This window comes from Meriones unguiculatus, chromosome 9 (assembly GCF_030254825.1).
Source record: "Meriones unguiculatus strain TT.TT164.6M chromosome 9, Bangor_MerUng_6.1, whole genome shotgun sequence".
Lineage (NCBI taxonomy): Eukaryota > Metazoa > Chordata > Mammalia > Rodentia > Muridae > Meriones > Meriones unguiculatus.
The window spans coordinates 37,606,863-37,629,402 of NC_083357.1; the positions used below are offsets into that span (position 1 = coordinate 37,606,863).

Consider the following 22,540-nt stretch of genomic DNA (forward strand, 5'->3'; position numbering starts at 1 on the left):
GCATGTATTCTTCATCTGGGTCCTTTCATGCCATTTTGGAGTTCTTACTCTTGGCACACTTTTTTTTTTTTTTAATTTTTATTTATTTATTTATTTTTTCTCAACCTAACCCATCATGGTGTCCTTCCTCCTCTCTTCCCATCCATCTGTTTCCCATGATTCTTTCTTGAACCCAAAAGCCCAGGAGCCTTAGCAAACAAAAGCCCAGGAGCCTTAGCAAACCTACTCCATTTTGCCCTACCCAGGTATAGGCTGTTTAATCAACCAATCAGGTATGTCTTAGTCAGGTGTACAAAACAAGGATAGTTGTAACCAGATATTGAGGGCCAGTAACACACAACAGACCAACATCCAACACACCACAGCAAGTATGATCCCAATCTTTTATTTTATTTTATTTTTATTAATTACAGTTTATTCACTTTGTTTCCCAGCTGTAATCCCCTCTCCAGCCCCTCCCAATCCCACCCTCCCTTCCTCTTCCTATGCCTCTCCCCTAGTCCAATGATTGAGGAGGTCCTCCTTCCTTTCCATCTGACCCTAGTCTATCAGCTCTCATCAGGACTGGCTTCTTTGTCTTCCTCTCCCCCTCAGGTGAAGGTGATCAAAGAGCCAGCCACTTAGTTCATGTCAGAGACAGTCCCTGTTCCTATTGTTGGGGAACCCTGTGGACACTGAGCTGCCATGGGCTACTTCTGTGCAGGGGTTCTAAGTTATCTCCATGCATGGTCCTTGTTTGGAATATCAGTCTCAGAAAAGACCCGTGTGCCCAGATATTTTTGTTCTGTTGCTCTCTTTGTGGAGCTCCTGTTCCCTCCAGGTCTTTCTATCTCCACCTTCTTTCATAAGATTCCCTGCACTCTGCCCAAAGTTTGGCTATGAGTCTCAGCATATGTTTTGATACCCTGTTGGGTAGAGTCTTTCAGAGGTCCTCTGTGATAGGCTCCTGTCCTGTTCCCTGTGTTCTCCCTCTCCTGATGACCATCCCGTTTACCTTTCTGAATAAAGACTGAGCATCTTACCCCGGGTCCTCCTTGATTAGCTTCCTTAGGTGTACAGATTTTAGTATGATTATTCTATATTATATGTCTAATATCCACTTCTAAGTGAGTATATATATACCATGTGTGTCTTTCTGCTTCTGGGAAATGTCACTCAGGATGATCTTTTCTAAGCTGCTGTAAAGCACTGCCATCAGAACAAAACAGCCTACAGACTGGGAAAGAATCTTCACCAACCCTATATCTGATAGAGGGCTAATATCCAGAACATATAGATAGAACTCAAGAAGTTAAACAGCAAGAAATCAAGTAACCCAATTAAAAAATGGGGTACAGAGCTAAACAGATAACAGATTTCTCAGTAGAGGAATATGGAATGGCAGAGAAACACTTAAAGAAATGTTCAACGTCCTTGGTCATCAGGGAAATGCAAATCAAAACGACCCTGAGATTTCATCTTACACCCATCAGAATGGCTAAGATCAAAAACTCAAGTGACAACACATGCTGGAGAGAATGTGGAGAAAGAAGAACCCTCCTCCATTGCCGGTGGGAATATAAACTTGTGCAACCACTTTGGAAATTATCTGTGCTTTCTCATACAATTAGGAATAGCACTTCCTCAAGATCCAACCATACCACTCCTAGGCATGTACCCAAAGGATGCTCAAGTATACAACAAGGACATTTCCTCAACCATGTGTGTAGTAGCTTTATTTGTAATAGCCAGAAGCTGGAAACAACCAGATGTCCTTCAGTTGAGGAATGATATGTGGTACATTTACACAATGGAATACTACACTACTTAGCAATTAAAAACAAAGAAATCATGAAATTTGCAGGCAAATGATCCCATTCTTTGATCAAAGAATACGCGTGCACATTTACCCTAAATATTTGGAAGAATCCAGTGGTCCCGTAGCAAAAAGAGCTAAGAGAGAGGAGACTTATATTTAAGATTTTCCATATTGAACATATTTAACCTTTATGGTAAATACTGCTAAGTATCTTATTCATTTTCAAACTATACTTTTCTGAATTTTAGATTTCATCCATTCCTTGCTGGCAGTTCATTGGCTGGATCAGCCACATGGTGGCTTTACTGGACAAAGAGGAAGCCATTGCAGTGCAGCATACTGTGGAAGAGATTGCTGATAACTACCCACAGGCCATTATCTATCCTTTTATAATAAGCAGCGAAAGCTACTCCTTTAAGCATACTTCTTCTGGTCAAAATAATAAAGCATTTGTTGAGAGGTAACGTTTTGGATCAGATAGTATTGAGTATAAAAATTTTGTGCGGTAAAAGCGAAAATGTGCAAATGTATTTGAGCTGTTCATGAAGCATAGAAATTCTTTGACATCTGTTGAGTTTATCTTTTCTCCGTTTATTACTTGTTACAGAATTTCTCTCCTTTTGAAAATACTGTTTGTCTTAGGTGCTTGCATGCATGCCTGTAATTAATAATCTTTTGCATAATACAGACTAGATGTAATCTGTTACATTACTAGATGTAATTTCTAATCTGTTCTTGTTATGGTTGGTTTGTTTTTGTAACTGTGACACAAGGTAGGGTCATCTGAGAAGAGAGAACTTCCAAATGATAAAATACTTTCATCTAGGTGGCCTGTAGGGCATTTTCTGGATTAATGATTGATAGGGGAGGGCACAGCTCACTGACAATGGAGTCACTCCTGATCAGTTGGTCCTGGGTTGTATAAGAAAGCAGGCTGAACAAACCAACCTTAAGAAGCAAACCAGTAAGCAGCACTCCTCCATGGCCTCTGCTTTAGTTTCTGACTTCGAGTTCCTACCTTGAGGTCCAGCCCTGGCTTCCCTAGTGATGGATTATGACCTGAGAGGTGTAAGCTGAGATAAACCCTCTCATCCCCAAGTTGCATCTCGTCTTGGTGTTTATCATAGCAGTAGAAACCCAAATAAGACTATTCTGAAGCTACCCTTTAAGAGATATTGAAATGTTGGGATAGTACTGTATGCCAGAAATACTCTGACAGGAGAATCTAAAGTTTGAGGGCAGCCTGAGCCCTCAAATAAATAGATAAAATAAATAGATAAAAATACAAAGAATTTGAATCCAGAGAAACTAGAGAGATAGCTTAATGAGTAAGAACACTTAATTGCAATCATGAGATCCTGAATTCAAACCCCCAGGATCCATGGTTCTATGTACCTGTACCCTCGGCATTGTGGGGCAGAGACAGGCAGTTCCTGTCTTGCTGACTCGGCAGCCGAGGCAAAATAGTGAGCCTCAGGTTTATTGGGAAACTCTTATCTCAAGACAGTAAGGCTTGCCTTTATTTGTTCACGCACAAGTACACACACTCAAATACTCAGATATATATCACATAGTGCGTATATATATATATATATATATATAAATATATACATATATATATATATATATATATACATGAATACATGCAAAGAGAGGCCCTTCTTCTGAATGAGGACCCCATTCAGAAGAAGGCCTAAAGTGTCACCCCTTCACTTCTTTGGTTATGTGTAAGTTGGTCTGACTTTTACAAGAATACTTTTTCCATGCTTTGCTTCCTTTTTCAGTAGATGTTTTTGTGTATCAAGCATCAGTAAAACCCAATTCCAAACAAACAAACTGGATATCAAAGGCATTCATTGACCCTGAAATAATAGTGAGTGGTTTCAATACCCTGATTTCACCCAAATGTGGGTTATCCAACCCTCTCTCCCAAGGGGGAATGCAGAAACAACCATATTAAATAAGTTAAATGAACAGAACATTCTGCTCAGTAACTGCAGAGTGCACATTCTCAGCAACCAAAATAGATCATATTTGAGGACACTAAGTCGTAATTAATATTGAACAAATTAAAGTGATTTATCTGGTGACAATGGAATCAAACTAGAAATCAATGAGAAACTATAGTTTTTAGTTTAGTATTTTGTAGTTGTAGACAATATACAAACTCATGGAGATTAAGCAAACAATGCACTGTTGAGTGGTGAATAAGTTATTGAAAAAATCAAGAAAAAAGCTTTTATATTCCTAGAATGAATTAAAGTACAAATATATCAGAACATGTGAGAAACAAAAAGATTCTAGGAAGGAAATGTATAGCTATAAGTCCCTACTTAATGACATTGTAGAGATCGCACATAACCTAATGTTATGTCTCAAGATCTTAGAAAAAAACAAGCCAGACCCCAAAATTAGTAGATGGTAGTAAATATTAACAGCGAGAGTATAAATTAATGAAATAGAAACAAAAAGAAAAATATGAAAAAAAATCAGTGCAACAAAAGATTAATATCTGAAATAGACTACTCAGAAAACTAAATAACGAAACTATACAACCCAACCAACCAGTAAACGGGAATTCACTATGTGGTTCATATGTCCCTATTCATTATTCACAGGCATAGAATATCTAGGACATATAGTAGTTCTATTTCTTTCTGGTTTATTGTTGTTGTCCTGACATAGATTGTTATTTATGTAGCCCACAACGTCTCATTTTTGTTTTTCTGGTGTATTTTTTCAGTACCTTTGTCAAAAGTTTGATCACTACATATAACCAAATGAATTTATATATGTCCTCTGTTCTATTCCATTATTTTAACTGTTTTTTATATAAGTATCATGCTGTTTTTTATTAGTATGGCTTTGTACTAATACCTCCAGCATTGTTCTTTTTGCCAGGGCTACATAATGAAACCCTATCTTCAGATAGTAACTATAATGAAATAAAAAAATAGACCTACTACATGATCCAGCTATACTAACCCTGTTACAGATATACTGTCATAGATACATACTATATACATATGACCCTGTTATGTGAATATACTGTTAAGGAGCCACATAACTGCAAAGACCTGCATATCCTTATGTACTGTGGCACTGTCACAACAATTAGTTGATGGTATCAGTCTAAGTATCTATCAATGTGAATGAATAAAGAATATTGTGATAGATATACTCTATAGTTTTATTCAACCATAAAGTAAAAACAGAATTGTATTGTTCACAAGAAAATGGATAAGTATTAAGAGAAATAAGCCAGATTCAAACAAATAACCTCTCTTTCTCTCATGTATATCCTATATGACATAAATGTAGACCCAAAATTACCTGGGCAAAGGAAGGATACTCATGGGGTGGACGGTATAAGAAGCAAAGATGATTAAAGTCCATGGTGTACTTGAATAAAATGCCTTTATGAAACTCATCACTATGTATGAATACAGTCATAAAAAATCTTTATGTAAAATAACTGTTTTGCCATGAGCTGAGTTGCCTTGTTACCAGGGAAGATGAAAGGTAGATCATCTTTCACAGTTTGTACACATACCACTTACACCACTTTGCCCCTCCAGCTACACTATCTCTGAACAGACTCCAGCATATTAAGACTGTGTTTAAAAGTGAATGCATGGAAAATATTTGTATAAAGTGACCTGCCATACTTCAAAATGTTCAGAGCAAAAGTCAATTATATTCATTAGTGTCCATATTTTCTACAGATCTACTTTCACTTTGCCTAAGACCTTTAACTCTTAAAAGCAATAGTTCTTAGCTTTCCTAATGCTGCAACCCTTTGATAAAGTTTCTCATATTGTAGTGAACCCTTACCATAAAATTATTTTCATTACTACTTCATAACTGTAATTTGACTACTATTATGATCATAATATAAATATCTGATATGGAGGATATATGATATGTGACCCCTGTGAAAGGGTTGTTGATCTCCAAAGGGGTTACAACCCACAGGTTGAGACTGCTACTTTAAAGAGCAGATACTAATTTAATGTTGGATATAATTCTCAAGTACTATTTCCCTGGACTGGTAGTTTTGTGTGTGTGTGTGTGTGTGTGTGTGTGTGTGTCTAGGACATAAGTTTGTGTATAATTATTTGTAAACATATATATAGAGAAAGAAAGTACACATTGTAAATCTCTATTTCAAGTATACAAAAATAGGGTCTGGTCATTAGAAAATGTTAAATTACCTAAACCTGTTATTGTTGATGCTAGTGGTGTTTGGAGACAGGGTCTCTGTATGTATCCCTGGCTATCCTGGAACTCACTGTGCAGACCAGGCTGGCCTTGAATTCACAGAGCTCTATCTACCTCTACTTCTAAGTACTGGGATTAAAGATGTGTGCCACCATGCCTAGCCTAAACCTGGTACTTTTTTTATAGGATAAAAAATAAACTTGATCAAGGAGGAGTGATTCAAGGTTTTATTAATGCCCTAGATCAGCTCTCCAATCCTGATCTCCTCTTTAAGGTAAGAAAACATCTATTGACAATAAAAATAAGTATGGATAACATTTGTGCATAGTCTAGCTTCTCTCTTGATTTTTTTTTTTTCTTTCTCTTTTGGCACAGGACTGGGTTGCTGCTACAAAACAAGAACTAGAAAAGAATCCTGTGAATAAAGAAAATATTGAAAAATTGTATAAAAGGATGCATGATACCTTGGGTAACCTTCAGGCTCCAAGCCTGGGGCCCTTTCGAAGGAGGTTTATACAAGTAAGGAGAGATACAGCTGCCTTCATGGCAGCAGCATTCACATTTGATTACTTTCTGATTGCTATCTGTTGTTGATGAGCTTGTTTTAGATCTGATGCTGTATGTAAGATATAGTAATCAAATGTCTCCATTAATTGATGACAGCTGGGTCAGTAGGCAAAACCTTGGGGTTCTACAACATTCTCTTCGTGTTCATATTCTGATATCTGAAGACTGTGTAGTCGGTATTTTAATTCTCAGGATGACTTAGATATTGGATCAAGAGTATTTCTGTCTTATATAAACTGGTAAGTATTTTGAGGCATGTAGTTTAGTACCAGTTTGGGTACTCAGAAACTGTCTAGACCCAGTGCCCAGGGTCAGAGGGATTGTGTAACAACACTGCTTATAAAAAGCTGTATTTCAGACAAGTGTGGCATAAGGAGAAGATTTTTAGTTATTTTAGTGTTAAATAAAAAATTTTAAAAACATTTTTAATTTTGAAAAACTTTTACATACAATATTTTTTTATCCTATTTTTCCCTCCCTTGGTTTCTATAAGATCCTCTCTACCTCCCTACACACTGAACTCTATTTCTCTTAAAACAAACAAAACAAAACACAAAAAACAAAAATCAAATAAGCAAAAAGAAAAAGAAAGGAAAAAAAAATCAAAGTAAAGCAAAGTGAGCATGGGGCCTACCCTAAAGTGTGGTTGGTATACCCAGTGAGACCCTATTGGAGACAAATAATTTTTTTCTTTGCAAGTTGGTAATAATTGCACATAGTTTCTTGGCTAGGAATGGGACCCTGGCTGGCTTGAATCTGTGCCAATCATGTGCATGATACTACACAGTCTGTATGAATTCATATGCATGTCAATTCTGTTGTCTGGAAGACACTGTTTCCTTGGAGTCATCTATCTATCACCTTTACCTCTTCAAACCATTCTATTTCCTCTTCCTCTATGAGCCTTGCAGAGGGATTTTGTTGAATACATTTAGGGACTCAGTGCTTCAAAGTTTCTTCCTCTTTGCACAGTGTCCAGTTGAAGGTCTCTGTTAATTCCCATCTACTGCAAAAAGAAGCTTCTTTGATGTGGGTTGAATAAGGCACTGATCTTTATATATTAGGATTTTATTGCTAAATTCCTTTAGCAGAATATTGGTGGGGTTTCCCCTAGCCTGTGAACTATCTATTCTCAAGTTCTTGGCCACTTTATGGTCATTCCAGTGTCATGTATAGGTTGCAGCTCATGGATTGGTCCTTAAATTCAATCAAAAAGTGGTGAGTTACTCCCATAACATTTGTGCAAATACTGTACAGTCTATCTTGCAGGTAGATCACTGTTGTAGGTCACAGCATTTATAGAAGAGTGATATTAGTGCTTACCTTTTCTCCTCTAGTAGTATGCAAAGTACCTTCCAGTACCATAAATACTTATCCGTAGGGTCAAGCTTTTAGTTAGGTACCAACCTGACATCTCCATGTTTGATGACATAAGTAATTAAGTGTTGTGTTTGGCAATAGAGCTTCACCATCAGTTTGTGGAGAGTAAAAGCTATTCCCTCTGATGGTTGGAGATTTCCATGGGGCTACTTTAGCCAATGAATTGACAAGATGTAACTCATCTTAGCTTGGCAAGGAAGGTTTTCCTTGGTGGCATAAGATATCTTGTTAGCATTGAGTCTCCTTGTATTTGGTGACTCCATCTAGATTTCTTTCACATAAGTGTATATTTTGGGAAGCTTCTAAAATAGTAGGTTTTCATATGTTTTGGTTTTTGTTCTTTTTTTTTCACATGGCCATTAGTATTAGTTGGCTCTTACCTTTTATCATTCTGTTTTCCTCCCTATTTAATCCCCTATTTCTAATTTCCCCTTTGTCACTCCACAACCATATATTCTATTTCCTCTTCCTTGGGAAGTCCAACCCCACCCCCCAAGTCCCTTATTTATTAGATATGTGCCTAACTTCTGTGATTATATGGATTGCAGTATGCCTATCAAAGACTGAAAAGCCAGCATCTATATATAAGAGGAAAAAAAATATTTGGGGTTTGGATTACCTCACTCAGGATTTTTTTTTCTAGTTCCATCTATTTCACTGTAAATCTCAAAGTTTCATGTTTCTTAACAACTAAACAATAATTTCATTGTATATAAATTGACCAAATTTTCATTTTCCATTCATGAGCTAATAGACATCTAGGCTGTTCCCTTTTTCTGGATATTATGAATAGAGGAGCAGTAAACATGGATGAGCAAGTGTCTCTGCAGTAGAATGGAGAGTTCTTTGGGTATATGTCCAAGAGTGCTATAGCTTCCAGATGAACCGTCACACTGATTTCCATAATGACTTCTCCAGGTTTGCTCTCCACTAGCAATAAATAAGTGTTCCCTTTTCACCACATCTTTAAAATATCAAAATAGTTTTAATTTGCACTTCTTTATGGCTAAGGATGTTGAACATTCCTTCAAGTGTTTCTCAGCCATTTGTGTTTTCTCTTTTAAGAACTATGCTTAGTTCTGTACCCATTTAAAATCAGTTATCAGATATAAATAATTCAGTTCATAAAGATCTTTTCCCATTCTATAGGCACTGTTACTTTTGTAATGACATCATTCTGTACAGAAGGTTTTAAGCTTCATGAGGTCCCATTTATTAACTGTTGGTCTTAGTGCCTGTGCTGTCAGTGTCTTGTTCAGAAAGTCTTTTCCTGTGCCATTGAGCTCAAGCCTCTAGTCCCTGCTTTCACTTCTGTCAGATTCAGGGTATCTGGTCTTATGTTGAGGTCTTTGAATTACTTGGAGTTGAATTTTCTTCAGGATGATAAATAAGAATCTATTTTCATGCTTCTGCATGCAGCTATCCACTTTGACTTTTTTCCAGTGTGTATTTTTGGCTTCTTTGTCAAAAATCAGATGTCCATAGGTAGATGGACTTATGTCTGGATCTTTAGTTTGGTTTCATTCATCAATGTGTCTGTAATACAGCTGGAATGGTGATTCCTCCAGCATTTCTTCTATTATCTAGGATTGTTGGGGTGGGGGCGTTTCCATGTGAAATTCAAGATTCTCTTTTTCAATTTCTGTGAAGAATTGTGTTGGAATTTGGTTGGGATTGGTTGATTCTATACATTGCTTTTGGTAGGATGGCATATTCACTATCTTATTCCTACTGATCCATGGGAATTGGAGAACTTCTAATATCTTCTTTAGTTTCTTTCTACAATGTCTTAAAGTTTTTTATACAAGTCTTTCACTTGCTTGGTTAAAGAAGTTATCTTTCCCCCTTCCTACCACCACCAAAATAATATTTTTTTTTTAGGTTATTGTGAAAGGGACTGTTTCCCTGATTCTTTCTCAGCCCATTTGTCATTTGTATATAGGAAAGCTACTGATTTTTTTTTTAGTGTGTTAATTCTTTATCCTGATACATTGCTGAAAGTATTTATCAACTGTACAAGTTTTGTGGTAGAGTTTTTATGATCTTTTATGTGAAAATTATATCTGCAAATAAAGGTATTTTGAATTCTTACTTTCTTATTTGTATCCCTGCATCTCCTTCACTAGTGGTATTGCTCCCCTTTGTGGGTTGAATGACCTCACAGGGGTCATTTAAGAGCATCAGAAAACACAGGTATTTACATTATTATTCATTAACAGTAGCCAAATTGTAGTTATAAGTAGTAACAAAATAATTTTATGGTTGTGGGTCACCACAACATAAGGAACTGTATTAAAGGTTCACAGCATTAGGAAGGTTGAGAACTACTGACCTAATAGTTCAGGTACCATATTGAATAGGTATGGAGAGAGTATATAACCTTGTCTTGTTCCTGATATTAGTGAAAACTCTTAGAGAAACTACATTTAGGTTGATGTTGGCTATTGGCTCACTGTACATTGCCTTTATTAGGTTTAGATATACTCCATGTATCCCTGATCTCTCCAAGATGTTTATCCTAAAGGGGTAATGGATTTTGTCAAAGACAAAGCACCTAATGAGATGAGCCTGTGTGTAGTTGTTTTGTTGTTGTTGCTTTTGGGTTTTTTGTTGTTGGTTTTGGTTTTGGTTTTGGCTTTTTGAGACAATGTTTTTCTGTGTAGCCTTGGCTATCCTGGACTTGCTTTGTAGACAAGGCTTGCATCGAACTCACAAAGATCCGACTGTCTCTGCCTCCTGAGTGCCTCCTGAGTGGTGGTAGTGGCACACTAATGTGTGTGTGTGTTTTATCTTTCAGTTTGTTTATATAACAGATTACCTTTATTATGTTGAGGCCATGTGCCTTGTATTCCTGGCCTCTCAGGAATTTTATAATGAAGGCTGTTGGATTTTTGTCAACGGCCTTTTTTACATCTAATGGGATGGTCATGTGGTTTTTAATTCTTAGATGAAGTTTAGTGATTTATATATGTTGAACTATCCCTGCATCTCTGGGGATGATACCAATTTGATCATGGTGAATAATCTTTTTGATGTGTTAACTGATTTTGGTTTATTAAAGATTTTTTTCAGCTTTGTTCCTAAAGGACACTGGTATTTAATTTTTCTTTTTGGTTGGGTTTTTATGTGTTTTTTGCATAATGTAATAGTGGCTTCATTAAAAGAATTAAGAAATGTCCCTTTGAGGTGCATTGGACATAGGAGAAAACAAGTAACAGGACAGGAGCCTACCACAGAGGGCCCCTGAGAGACTCTACCTAGCAGTGTATCAAAGCAGATACTAAGACTCATAACCAAACCTTCGGCAGAGTGCAGGGAAACGTATGAAAAAAGGAGGAGTTTGTATGACATGGAAAGGATAGGAGCTCCACAAGGACAAATATATCTGGGCACAGGGTCTTTTCTGAGACTGACACGCCACCAAGGACCATGTATGGATATAACCGAGAACCTCTGTGTGGATGAAGCCTGTGGTAGCTCAGTAACCAACTGGTTTCCCTAGGAAGGGGAACAGGGACTATTTCTGACAGGAACTCAATGGCAGGCTCTTTGACCTTCCCACCCCCCAAGGGAGGAGCAGTCCTGCTAGGCCACAGAGAAGGACTTTGTAGCCAGTTCTGAAGATACCTGATAAAACAGGATCACATGAAAGGGGAGGAGGCCCTCCCCAATCAGTGGACTTGGAAAGGGCCAGGGAGGAGATGAGGGAGGGAGGGAGGATTTGGGAGGGAATGAGGGAATGAGGGATCAGATACAGCTGGGATACAGAGTTAATAAAATGTAACTAATAATAAAAAATAAATAAAATGAAAAAAAGAAATGTCCCTTCAGTTTTATTCTGTGACATAATTTCAAGAGTATTGGTGTTAGTTCTTCTTTGAAGGTCTGTTATAATTCTAAACTTAATCCATCTGGTTTTGGGCTTTGTTTGGTTGGGAGACTTAACTACTGCTTCTATTTCACCTGATGTTGTGGATCTCTTTAAATTGCTTATCTGATTTCGCTTTAACTTTGGTAGGTGGTATATATCAAGAAATTTATCCATTTCTTAGTTTGTTGAACTACAAATTTTTAAAGTTATTCTTATGAAACTCTAGGTTTCCTCAGTGTCTGTTGTGATGCCCCCTTCTTTTACTCTCACTATTTTGGGTGTTCTTTGTACATTTTTTAGTTAATTTGGTTAAGGGTTTGTCAATCTTGTTGATTTCCTCAAAGAGCCAACTCTTTGTTTCATTGGTTCTTTGTATTAGTTTTTTGCTTTGTTTTGTTTGTCTGTATTTCCTTTTGATTTCAGCACTGGGTTTTATTATTTCTTCCCATCTACTCTTTTAGGGCATTATTTCTTCGTGCTCTAGAGCTTTCAGGTATGTCACTAATGTAACATGAGAGCTCCAATTTTTTTATATAGGCACTTAGTGCTACGAGCTTGCCTCTTGAAACCACCTTCATTGTTCCCAATAGGTTTGGGTATATTGTGTTTTCATTTTCATTCAATTCTGAAAAAAAAATTTAATTTTCTTTCTAGTTTATGCCTTGACCAATTTCATTCAGTTGTAAATTGTTCAGCTTCAATGAGCTTTTATACTGTTTGGTGGTTTCTGTTGATATCCAGCTTATCTATGGTGGTCAGGTAGGATACAGGGTGCTATTTCAATTTTCTTGTATCTATGTTTTCTCATATCTCAGTCTTATGACCTAATATGTGGTCAATTTTGAAGACCATTCCATGAGCTGTTAAGAAGAAAGTATGATTTTTTGTTTTGGGGTGAAACATTCTCTAGGTATCTGCTAGGTCTGTTTGGTTTATGAAGACATTTAACTTCAGCACTCCTGTTTAGTTTTTGCCTAGATGGCCTGTCTTTTGTGAAGGTGGGATAGTAAAGATTCCCACTGTCAGTGTGAGAGGGTCAATATGTGATTTAAGCTCTAGCAGCATTTCTTTTATGAACCTGGGTGCCCCTGTGTACTGGCTGTATTGTATATCAACATGTCATCAGAGAGGAAGGAATATCAGTTGAGGAAATGCCTCCATGAGATCCAGCTGTAAGTCATTTTCTCAATTAGTGATCAGTGGGGGAGGATCCAGCCTATAGTGGGTTGTGCCATCCCTGGGCTTGTGGTCCTGGGTTCTAAAAGTAAGCAGGCTGAGCAAGCTATGTGAAGGAAGCCAGTAGCAGCATCCCTCCATAGCCTCAGCTTGTTTCCTGACCTGACTCCCTCCAATGATGAACTATGATCTGTAAGTAAAAGCTAAATAAACCCTTTCTCCCCAGCTTGCGTTTTGGTCATGGTATTTCATTGCAGCAATAGAAATCCTAGCTAAGACACCTTTTGTTTGGTACATAGATAAATTGAAATATCCTTTGGTGGATATTTATTTTAATTATGTAGTGTCCTTTCCTATTCTAGTTAGTTTTGGTTTGAAGTCTGTTTTGTCAGATATTATAATGGCTACCTACACCTGCTTTCTTCTTGAAGGGTCCATTTGCTTTGAGTCTCTCTTTCCATTCTTTTACTGTAAGGGAATGGTGAGATATTTCTTGGATGCAGCAGAAAGATGGATCCTGTTTCCTAATCCAGTGTGTTAGTCTTTTTCTTTTTATGGGAGAATTGAGACCATAAATATTGAAAGTTACCAATAATCAGTATTTGTTGATGGGTACCTATCACAAAGGAATGGAGATAAACCAGAAGGGAAGGCTGAGAAGGTTGGTGAAAAGGACCAAACCTAGATCTCCACCAAGAAGCGCTTGTGAGGGATGCTTTCAATGGACCAACTTTTCTTTCTCTGTAGACACTGACCCTCAACTTCCTTTTTCCTTGGACCTTTACCTCTCACTGGTCTAACAATCAGTATTTCTTCACCTGTCATATATGCCTTCCCTTTACAGTATTTTTTCTTCCTATCTCTGTTCTGCCAAACCAGCTTCATCCATTAACCCTCGAGACACTAAAGGTTATGAAGGAGAAGTCTGTCACTTTTGTTGGCAGTTCCCCAGCCCACTGTCTACACTGCATTTAAGTCAGGATATAAGCTATGTGTTCTCATAGTTCATCCATTTATTATGTATAGTGCAGTAGTTTTTAGTTATGGAAGCTTGAAGTCATCACCACATAAATTTTAGAACATTTTTATCACCATAGAAAGCAGCCAACCCTATGCCCAACTGCAGTTACTCTTCATTTCCTGCTCCTGCCAGTCCCTGCTAACCACTAAAGTAGTTTCTCTCTTTAATGAATGGTTCCTTCTAGACCTTTCACTTAGCATGTTTTCTCATTCGTTTTTTATTACTGAGTTTCTTCCCACTATTGATCTTTCTGTTCTACTCTATATCCTGTTATTCCATTGTTGATCTTTCATCAGATAATAAATATTCTTCACTCTTTGTGAATAGTGCTGTTCTACACATCAGCTTTTGTGAAGAGGCATTTTCTATTCTTGTAGGAAACTCTCAGGACTAGAAAGCAACTTTGCTCTTTTCCTGGCTCTTTCCTTTTAGACTTTTTGACTTGTACACAAGGATTTTAAGTTTCTTTTTCTTTTTCTTTCTTTCATTCTTGCTTTCCTTCTTTCTCTTTCTTTTTTTCTTTTTGTCTCTTCCTCTATCTAGACATACTTCCAGGTATGAAACAGTCATCTTAAACTTGATGATTAGGATAATTTTGGTTAAGTAGAGATTGCTTTTGTGGGTTATACCTAATATACTTTGGAGTACTATAGGAGTACATCAGCAGGGCACAGTGCCACACACCTGTAATCACAGCACTGGGGAAGCAGAGACAGACAGATCTCTGTGAGTTCAAGGCCAGCCTGCTCTAGAGACAAAGACAGCCAAGACTACACAAAGAAACCCTGTCTCAAAGGAAAAAAGGAAAGGAAAGGGAAGGGAAAGAAGGGAAGGAACAGTGGCCACACATTTTCAAAGCCCAGGTTTGAGGCTTTGCAGGCCTTACCAGTTTGTTATCAGAACCTGCACCTGCCATTATCATATGAAAGCACTGTATCAAGTGAGAATACATCATCCGGAAGAGTCCTGTCTATGAACAAAAACAGTGAACTGGATGTTATTTGTATGAAAGGCTATGGTTTACTGAAAGGAGGATGAGAACAGCAGTGAGAGAACTAGACCCAAGATTCCTTGAACTACAGGCTGAGGACATCTCTGTGAAAGGGCTTTGTTCCTGTGGTTCTAATCTATTGTGGACCCTGTCTTTTCAACTGAGTGAGAATGGCCTCACTTGGAAAAATGAATGCAATCTTCTTAACTCCATAACTACTCTGGATTAAATCTTTTCCCTGCATACTGGATCCAATAAGCCTGTCCTAAAAGTATATCTGTGCACAACACTGGTCTTCCTAGCTGTTGCCAAGCACAGCTACACTCAGCCCTCACTAAGACTTTGTTTATATACTTTTGCTAAGCTAGAAACTCCTCTTTGTGTATGTTTATGATTCAGATAAATCTAGCACCCTGGGCATGATGGACACCACTGTGCCACTGAGCACAAAGAAGAAATATCTTTGTTTCAATTTTCTTATAAGAAACTATCAAATTAGTGACAGTTTGATTAAAAAAAAAAAGCTGGTATGTAGCACTTGGGAGGTAGGGATAGAAGAAGCAGAAATTTATGGTTAGCCTGAACTGCATTAGATTCCATACTCAAAACAAAAATGATGGTCTGCTAAATCTTGACAGTCTTCAGTTTTGTTTTATTTTTTATTTGGTATCAGGATTTTCACTTAAATAAACAGTTTTTTTTAAAGAACTTATATATTCTTAGGTACAGTACTTTTAACAATTGCTTTTAGAATTATTGATTATATAATGTGTGTGCTGGTTTATGATCTAGAGCAATGTCTCAGTAAGCGGTCTACTCTTACTGAGATCAGTATCATTCTTTCACTCTTCTCTTTAGCTTATAGAAAGAATTATGAGCTATTTGTTTTTATTTAATTGCTCCTTTAATTTTGTTTTTAACTTTGTTCTTAATTATTCATGTCAGTTTTTCTACATCAAATGAAGTAGGACTGGAACTAGATAAAGTGTACAAAGAAGTTACATCAACTCACTTTGTTTGTTTTTGTGCTTTTGTTTTGTTTTGGGGGAAAAGGACTTACTATATAGACCAAGCTATCCTTGAACTCACAGAGATTGATGTGCCTCTGCCAGTGCCACACATCCTGCTCTTTGCAGTGTTTTTGAAGTTATTATTGGAAGTCATTAGAAGTATTCTAATAATGACCTATGTAAAGGAAGACAAGACACAGACAAAGGGACATTCAAGATGTTTTGGAGTATTGAAATATTCATAAGCTTAGAGTTTTTCTAATGTACAAAGGAAAGAATGATCTTTATTGTAATTTTTTTATTTTCAGACCTTTGGAAAAGAATTTGATAAATGCTTTGGGAATGGTGGCTCTAAGCTGCCTACAATGAAGCCCAGTGACTTTGTGAATATCACTAAATCACTTCTTATAAGGATGAGAAGTGACTCAAAGCCACCTGGGAACTTGAAAGAGTATTCCCCCTGGATGAGTATGTTCAAAGCACAGTTTCTGGAACTGGAGATTCCTGGTGAGTTAACATGTAGTAGTGACAAGAACACTTCTTAAGGAAAATAATGTGGCAGCTAGAGCCAAATTTTCTAAGTTAATGACATTGGGATCTTGACAGGTGTGTGTGTACAGAGGTGCATATCTTTCATGAAGTATGCATGTAGGGGTCAGAGAACAACCCCAGGTATTTCATCTTTCCTTTCCACCTGGCTTGAGAGACAGTACCTTGTCATATACCAGACAGCTGGCCCAAGTGCACTTGTGCTATTTCTGTCCCTTCTTTCAAATCCTGGGAGCACTAACTAGGACCAAGAAAAGCCGAGCTGTCATATCTGGCTTTTGCATGAGTTCTGGAAATTTGAACTTGTGCTTGTGCTGGAAGCACTTTTACCCAGCCTATGGTTTTGTTTTGTTTTGTTTTGTTGGGGGGGGCATTGTTTGTGTGTTTTTTAAGACTTATTTATTTTTGGTTATGTGTCTGGGGGTAGGTGCATATGAGTTCTAGTGTCCACAGACCAGAAGAGGGTGTTGTATCCCCTGGAGCTGGGGTTATAAGTGGTTGTAAGCCATCTATCCTGGGTACTGGGAACCAAACTCAGGTTCTCTGGAAGAACAACTGGCCAGTCCTACCCCGCCCATATTCAGTTTTGGGAAAACTGGAATTACTATGAATTAGTATAGTTTGCTGTATTTTTTATTATGGCAAGTGTTTAGATTTCCGTTTAGTACTTATAGTAACATCAAATCACTGATTCCTTCTTTGCTTCTGAGTAACTTTTCCTCACAAAGAAAATGCATATGTAGAGAGGTCACTTCCTGCATGGCACAAGTTGATCTCATCCAAAGAGAGCAGCAACAGTAAAACATGATGACACTGCACATGCAGCAAACTGTCAGAAGAGATTTCTGCCTAGTCCATATTCCCCAGTCTTCCAGCTTTCCTAAGAAAGGAATATTTTTAATCTGGTGACTGATTTTTCCCTCTCAGCAAATAAAAGACAAAGCTTTTTGGAGACATGGTTACACATATCACTTTCAGGGAAACAAGGCTGTTTCCTTTTTCTTGTTTTCCTTTTTTAGACAGGTCTCACTCTGTAGACCAGGTTGACCTGGCATTCACAGAAACCTACCTGTCTCTGCCTCCTGGGTGATGGGATTAAAGGTGTGTGTCACCACACCTGACTATGACCGGTTTCTATAAATTAAAACCTTGAATTAACAAAAAAAAAATAGTGAATATCATGTTATAGAAAGATTTTTATTAGATCAATATATATGTTTTAAACATGGAGGTTTAATAACAGTTTTAAGTGAGGCTCTATGTTTGTTGTAGGCCAGTATGATGGCAAGAGCAAACCATTACCTGAATATCATGTGCGGGTCTCAGGATTTGATGAGCGGGTAGGTTATGTTTGTCATCCTTTCTCTGTGACTTTTGATGTATTGCTCAATTTCACACTATCATGTTTTTCCCAAATTTTAATATTGATCAAATTCCTAAAAATTATGTTTCCAATGCTTCCATATCAGTTATATGTAAGAATATTGTAAGTTAAGTGCCAAATGGTCAACCCTGAAAACCTACATACAAATAATATTATATAGACCTAATATATTTTTGATTAGGAATATATATGTATAGACAAATATGTATGCATGCAATAACCATCGATGAAAACCGAAGCCATGAATTTGAAGGGGCATGGTAGGGTTATATGGAAGGGTTTGGAAGGAGAAAGGTGGCAAAGAAATGTAATTAAATTACAATGCCAAAATAAAAAAAAAAACTATAGTAAATTGAGTATAAGCTATATGTGTTCATTGTAGATTATGTGTAGAATTAACTTTTTATAAAGGCTTTTTTATGTTAAATGTCTCATATTGAGAAGGATAGTCAGAGTTGTAGGCAGTGTCAGTAAACAGGAATATGAGTATGCCTGTACACATTATTCAAGTGTGACCAATGGCGTGAAGCTTACAGCCCAGATTCTGCTTTTGTGTACCACCTGATAAAAAGGGATCTGAATGCATCCACCGGACATGATGTGGTGAGCTGCTCTTAAACTGCCCTTTCAGTAGATTTTTGCTGCATTAGTGCACACTACAGTCCCAGCTACTCAGAAGATAGAGGGACCACATAAGCCCAGGCTTTGGAGACTGAACTGGCCAACATAGCAAGACTGGTTTTGTTTTTTGTTTTTGTTGTTGTTGTTGTTGTTGTTGTTGTTGTTTTTAATGGCAATAACAGATCTCTTCATGTTTAAAGGTAAAAGTAATGTTGTCCTTGAGGAAACCGAAGCGCATTGTTATTAGAGGCCATGATGAAAAGGAGTACCCCTTCCTAGTAAAAGGTGGTGAGGACCTCCGTCAGGACCAGCGCATTGAGCAGCTCTTTGAGGTCATGAATGCCATCCTCTCTCAGGATGCTGCCTGCAGTCAGAGAAACATGCAGTTAAGGACTTACCGTGTGGTGCCCATGACCTCCAGGTATGGCCTGAGTAAATCTATTTAGATAGGGGAAGGAGCATTTATCCCACCCTGGCTGAATCCTAGAATAGGTTGTGGGTACTTGAAGCATCCCATGAATAGAACTCAACTAGAATTATATAGGGAAGTAGGTGAGGAAGTGTAGACTAGGTGAGAAGAAACCTTGTTTTGCTTTGATTCTTCAGAACAAACACTTGGAATGTATTTCCACTTATTTGTAAATATGAATTTTGTTTTTCAGATTAGGATTAATTGAATGGATTGAAAACACTATGACCTTGAAGGACCTTCTTTTGAGTAGTATGTCCCAAGAGGAGGAAGAAGCTTATAACAGGTAGTGTCTCCCATATCATCTTGGGTGACGTAAAAATGCATAGAGATCTATCTGCACTGGGATTAAAGGCACATGCAAGTTTAGGGTTTGGGTTTTTTGGTTTGGTTTGGTTTGGTTTGGTTTTGCTTGGTTCGTTGCTTGGTTGGTTGGTTTTGTTTTGTTTTTTGTTTTGTTTTTGAGAACGAATTTCACTGTGCAGTCCAGATTGACATTGGACTCATAGTTCTGAGTGCCAGAATTAGAATCACAGATGCATAATACCAACCTGACCCTCCACTTGTAATTATTTGTGTTGATTTCGGAAAGCTCCTTAGGAAGATGTTGAGCACAAACTGAAAAGTGGCCAAATGGGTATACACACAGTGCAAAGTGTTACTGAAGGTTTTTCAAATTCAGGAAGAGCATTGCTGACATAAGAAAATACTTCATCTTGCCTAAAATGGATCTTACATGTATCTACATTCAGTAAATGATAAAGAAATATCTGGAACTAGTCTAAAAATAAGGAAAAACAAATGTTCTGTGAATGACTTGTCAAATGAGGCCTGTTATCATTATTGTCAGGCTGTCTTTCAGGGTGACATGCTTGGGTCACAGATCTTTGTGTTTAGTTTATTTATTTTTATTTGTATCTTATTTTTCTTTGTATGAAGAGAGAACTATTTTGTACCTGACCTTATTGTGCCTAAGTTTTTGCATAGGGTAGTTGCTTGAGTTTATCTTGGAGTCATTAAGAATGAATGACAAATTAGAAGTTATTTTTATACACTGCTAGGTAGAGTCTTTCAGAGGCCCTCTATGGTAGGCTCCTGTCCTGTTACTTGTTTTCTCCTACCTCCAATGTCCATCCCATTTGTCTTTCTAAGTGAGGATTGATCATCTTGCCCTGGGTCCTCTTTCTTGTTTGTCTTCTTTAGGTGTATAGATTTCAGTATATTTATCCTATCTTATATTAAGACTTCATAACCAAACCTTCAGCAGAGAGCAGGGAATCATATGAAAGAAGGGAGAGTTAGTAAGACCTGGAGAGGACAGGAGCTCCACAAGGACCAAATATATCATGGCACAGGGGTCTTTCATGAGACTGTTTCTCCAACCAAGGACCTGTACAGATATAACCTAGAACCCTTGCCCAGATATAGCCCATGGTAGCTCAGTATCCAAGTGGGTTCTCTAGTAAGCGGAACAGCGACTATTTCTGACATGAACTCAATGGCAAGCTCTTCGCACACACACACACACACACACACACACACACACACACACACACACATGAGGGAGGAGCAGCCTTGCTCGACTACAGAAGAGGACATTGCAGCCAGTCCTGAAGAGACCTGATAAGGTAGGGTCAGATGGAAGGGGAGGAGGTCCTCCTCTATTAGGGGACTTGGAAAGGGGCAGGGAGGAGATGAGGGAGGGAAGGTGGGATTGGGAGGGAATGAAGGAGGGGGCTATGGCTGGGATACAAAGTAAATAACCTGTGATTAATATAAAAAAATAAAATTTTTAAAAATTTTTATTCTTCACTGTTTTTCAATAAATTTTCAATATTCTTTGCCAGGCAAAATACCTCCTTAATTCTAATGCCCTTTTTCCTGCTTGCTAGGGAAGCACCACTTTGTGAATATCAAGACTGGCTGAGAAAAGTGTCAGGGAAAAGTGGAGTTGAAGCCTATGAGCTAATGTATAAGTAAGTTTGATTTTTACTACCTTTGTTAATTTTCTAAAAAGTGCATACTTAACAGTTTTTGAAATTTTTGTATCAAGATTGTCTAGGGATGTGGTTAGAGAACTGGCTTAGCTTATGTGAGGCCCTAGCATCTATCTCAAACCCTGTTAAGGGGGGGGGGGGGAGAAAGGAAAGAATAAATTTTGCTACAAATTTCATCAAAGTGTAGTTATTAATGTTATTTTTTTCATTTTGGACGGGATTTGGTTTTATGAGACAAGGTTTCACTGTGTGTTTGTGACTGTCCTGGAATGCACAGAGATCCATTTGCCTCTTCCTCCCAAGTGATTGAGACTGAAGGTGTGTCCCACAGTGCCCAGCTGATACTATATTTTAGTTTAAATAATTTAAATTTTAAGGTCACCAGAAATTTGTTCTAATGAAATGCTTTTCTTAAATCACAGAAGAGCTAACCGTACAGAAACAGTGGTGGCTTTTAGGAAACTGGAAAATAAAATTCCTGCTGATCTCTTAAAGTAAGTATACTTCTGACATCACAAACGTGGTGGTGTAGTAGAGGCTATATGTGGCTTCTGTCTCTCCTAGACGGACCTTTGTAAAGATGAGTGCCAGCCCCGAAGCCTTTCTGGCACTGCGTTCCCACTTTGCCAGCTCTCATGCACTGCTGTGTATCAGCCACTGGCTCCTCGGTATTGGAGACAGACACCTGAACAATTTCATGGTATCCATGGAAACAGGCAGCATGATTGGAATTGACTTTGGACATGCGTTTGGATCAGCTACTCAGGTTTGTTGTCCTTAACTCTCACTCCTAACTTAGAATTGAAATATGTTATTAGTCAGGGTTCTGTAAAGGAGCAGAACTTTAGAATGAATATATACATGGGATTTATTGGAGTGGTCTTAGGCTGTGGTTCAGCTAGTCTAACAATGTCTGTCCTCTGATATAAAAGGCAAGAATCCAGTATTGTTCAGTCCAGGAGACTGGATGACTAAGCAGTCCCAGCCAGGTGCTAGAGTCCTGGAAAATTCCTAGAGAGAATCTTTAGTCTGTGTATAGATTCTAACACCAGCAGAAGAATGCCTCGGTAACAAGATAGATGAACTTCCTAGTGAGATGTAGGGCAAACAGGCAAAAAGCAGAAGTTTTATTCTTTCATGTTCTTTATATAAGCTGCCACCAGATGTGGCCCAGATTTAATATGAAAATCTTCCTACTACAAATGATCCAATCAAGAAAATCCTCACAGGTGCACCCAGAGGTAGTCAAGTTGACATCCAAGATTTGCCATCACATCCTGTGACTTTATAACACCTCCAGAAATTAATTAAGGGCGAAATGATGGGATAAGATGACTTTGGAATGGTCCTGAAACCTGATTCTTTTTAAAGAAACAAATAATTTCACCTTCAGTTGAGGCTTGTACATACCTGTAAGTCATGGGAAACATAGTGACATATAATCAGCGCCAAGAAGAGAAAGCAGATACAACTGTGTTATAAAAA

General features: G+C 37.8%; 1 protein-coding gene across 2 annotated transcripts in view; it reads left to right on the forward strand.

Moving 5' to 3' along the window:
- The window catches only part of Prkdc (protein kinase, DNA-activated, catalytic subunit), a 203,951-nt gene that overhangs the window by 175,716 nt on the left and 5,695 nt on the right, over nucleotides 1-22,540 (forward strand). For both annotated transcript variants that reach the window (XM_060391032.1, XM_060391033.1), the window contains 10 exons: nucleotides 2,047-2,258; nucleotides 6,206-6,293; nucleotides 6,395-6,538; nucleotides 16,344-16,542; nucleotides 17,857-17,924; nucleotides 18,790-19,010; nucleotides 19,252-19,344; nucleotides 20,951-21,034; nucleotides 21,478-21,549; nucleotides 21,620-21,821. In XM_060391032.1, coding sequence (XP_060247015.1) covers nucleotides 2,047-2,258; nucleotides 6,206-6,293; nucleotides 6,395-6,538; nucleotides 16,344-16,542; nucleotides 17,857-17,924; nucleotides 18,790-19,010; nucleotides 19,252-19,344; nucleotides 20,951-21,034; nucleotides 21,478-21,549; nucleotides 21,620-21,821 — 1,383 coding nt within the window. The remainder of the gene's footprint in view (nucleotides 1-2,046; nucleotides 2,259-6,205; nucleotides 6,294-6,394; nucleotides 6,539-16,343; nucleotides 16,543-17,856; nucleotides 17,925-18,789; nucleotides 19,011-19,251; nucleotides 19,345-20,950; nucleotides 21,035-21,477; nucleotides 21,550-21,619; nucleotides 21,822-22,540) is intronic.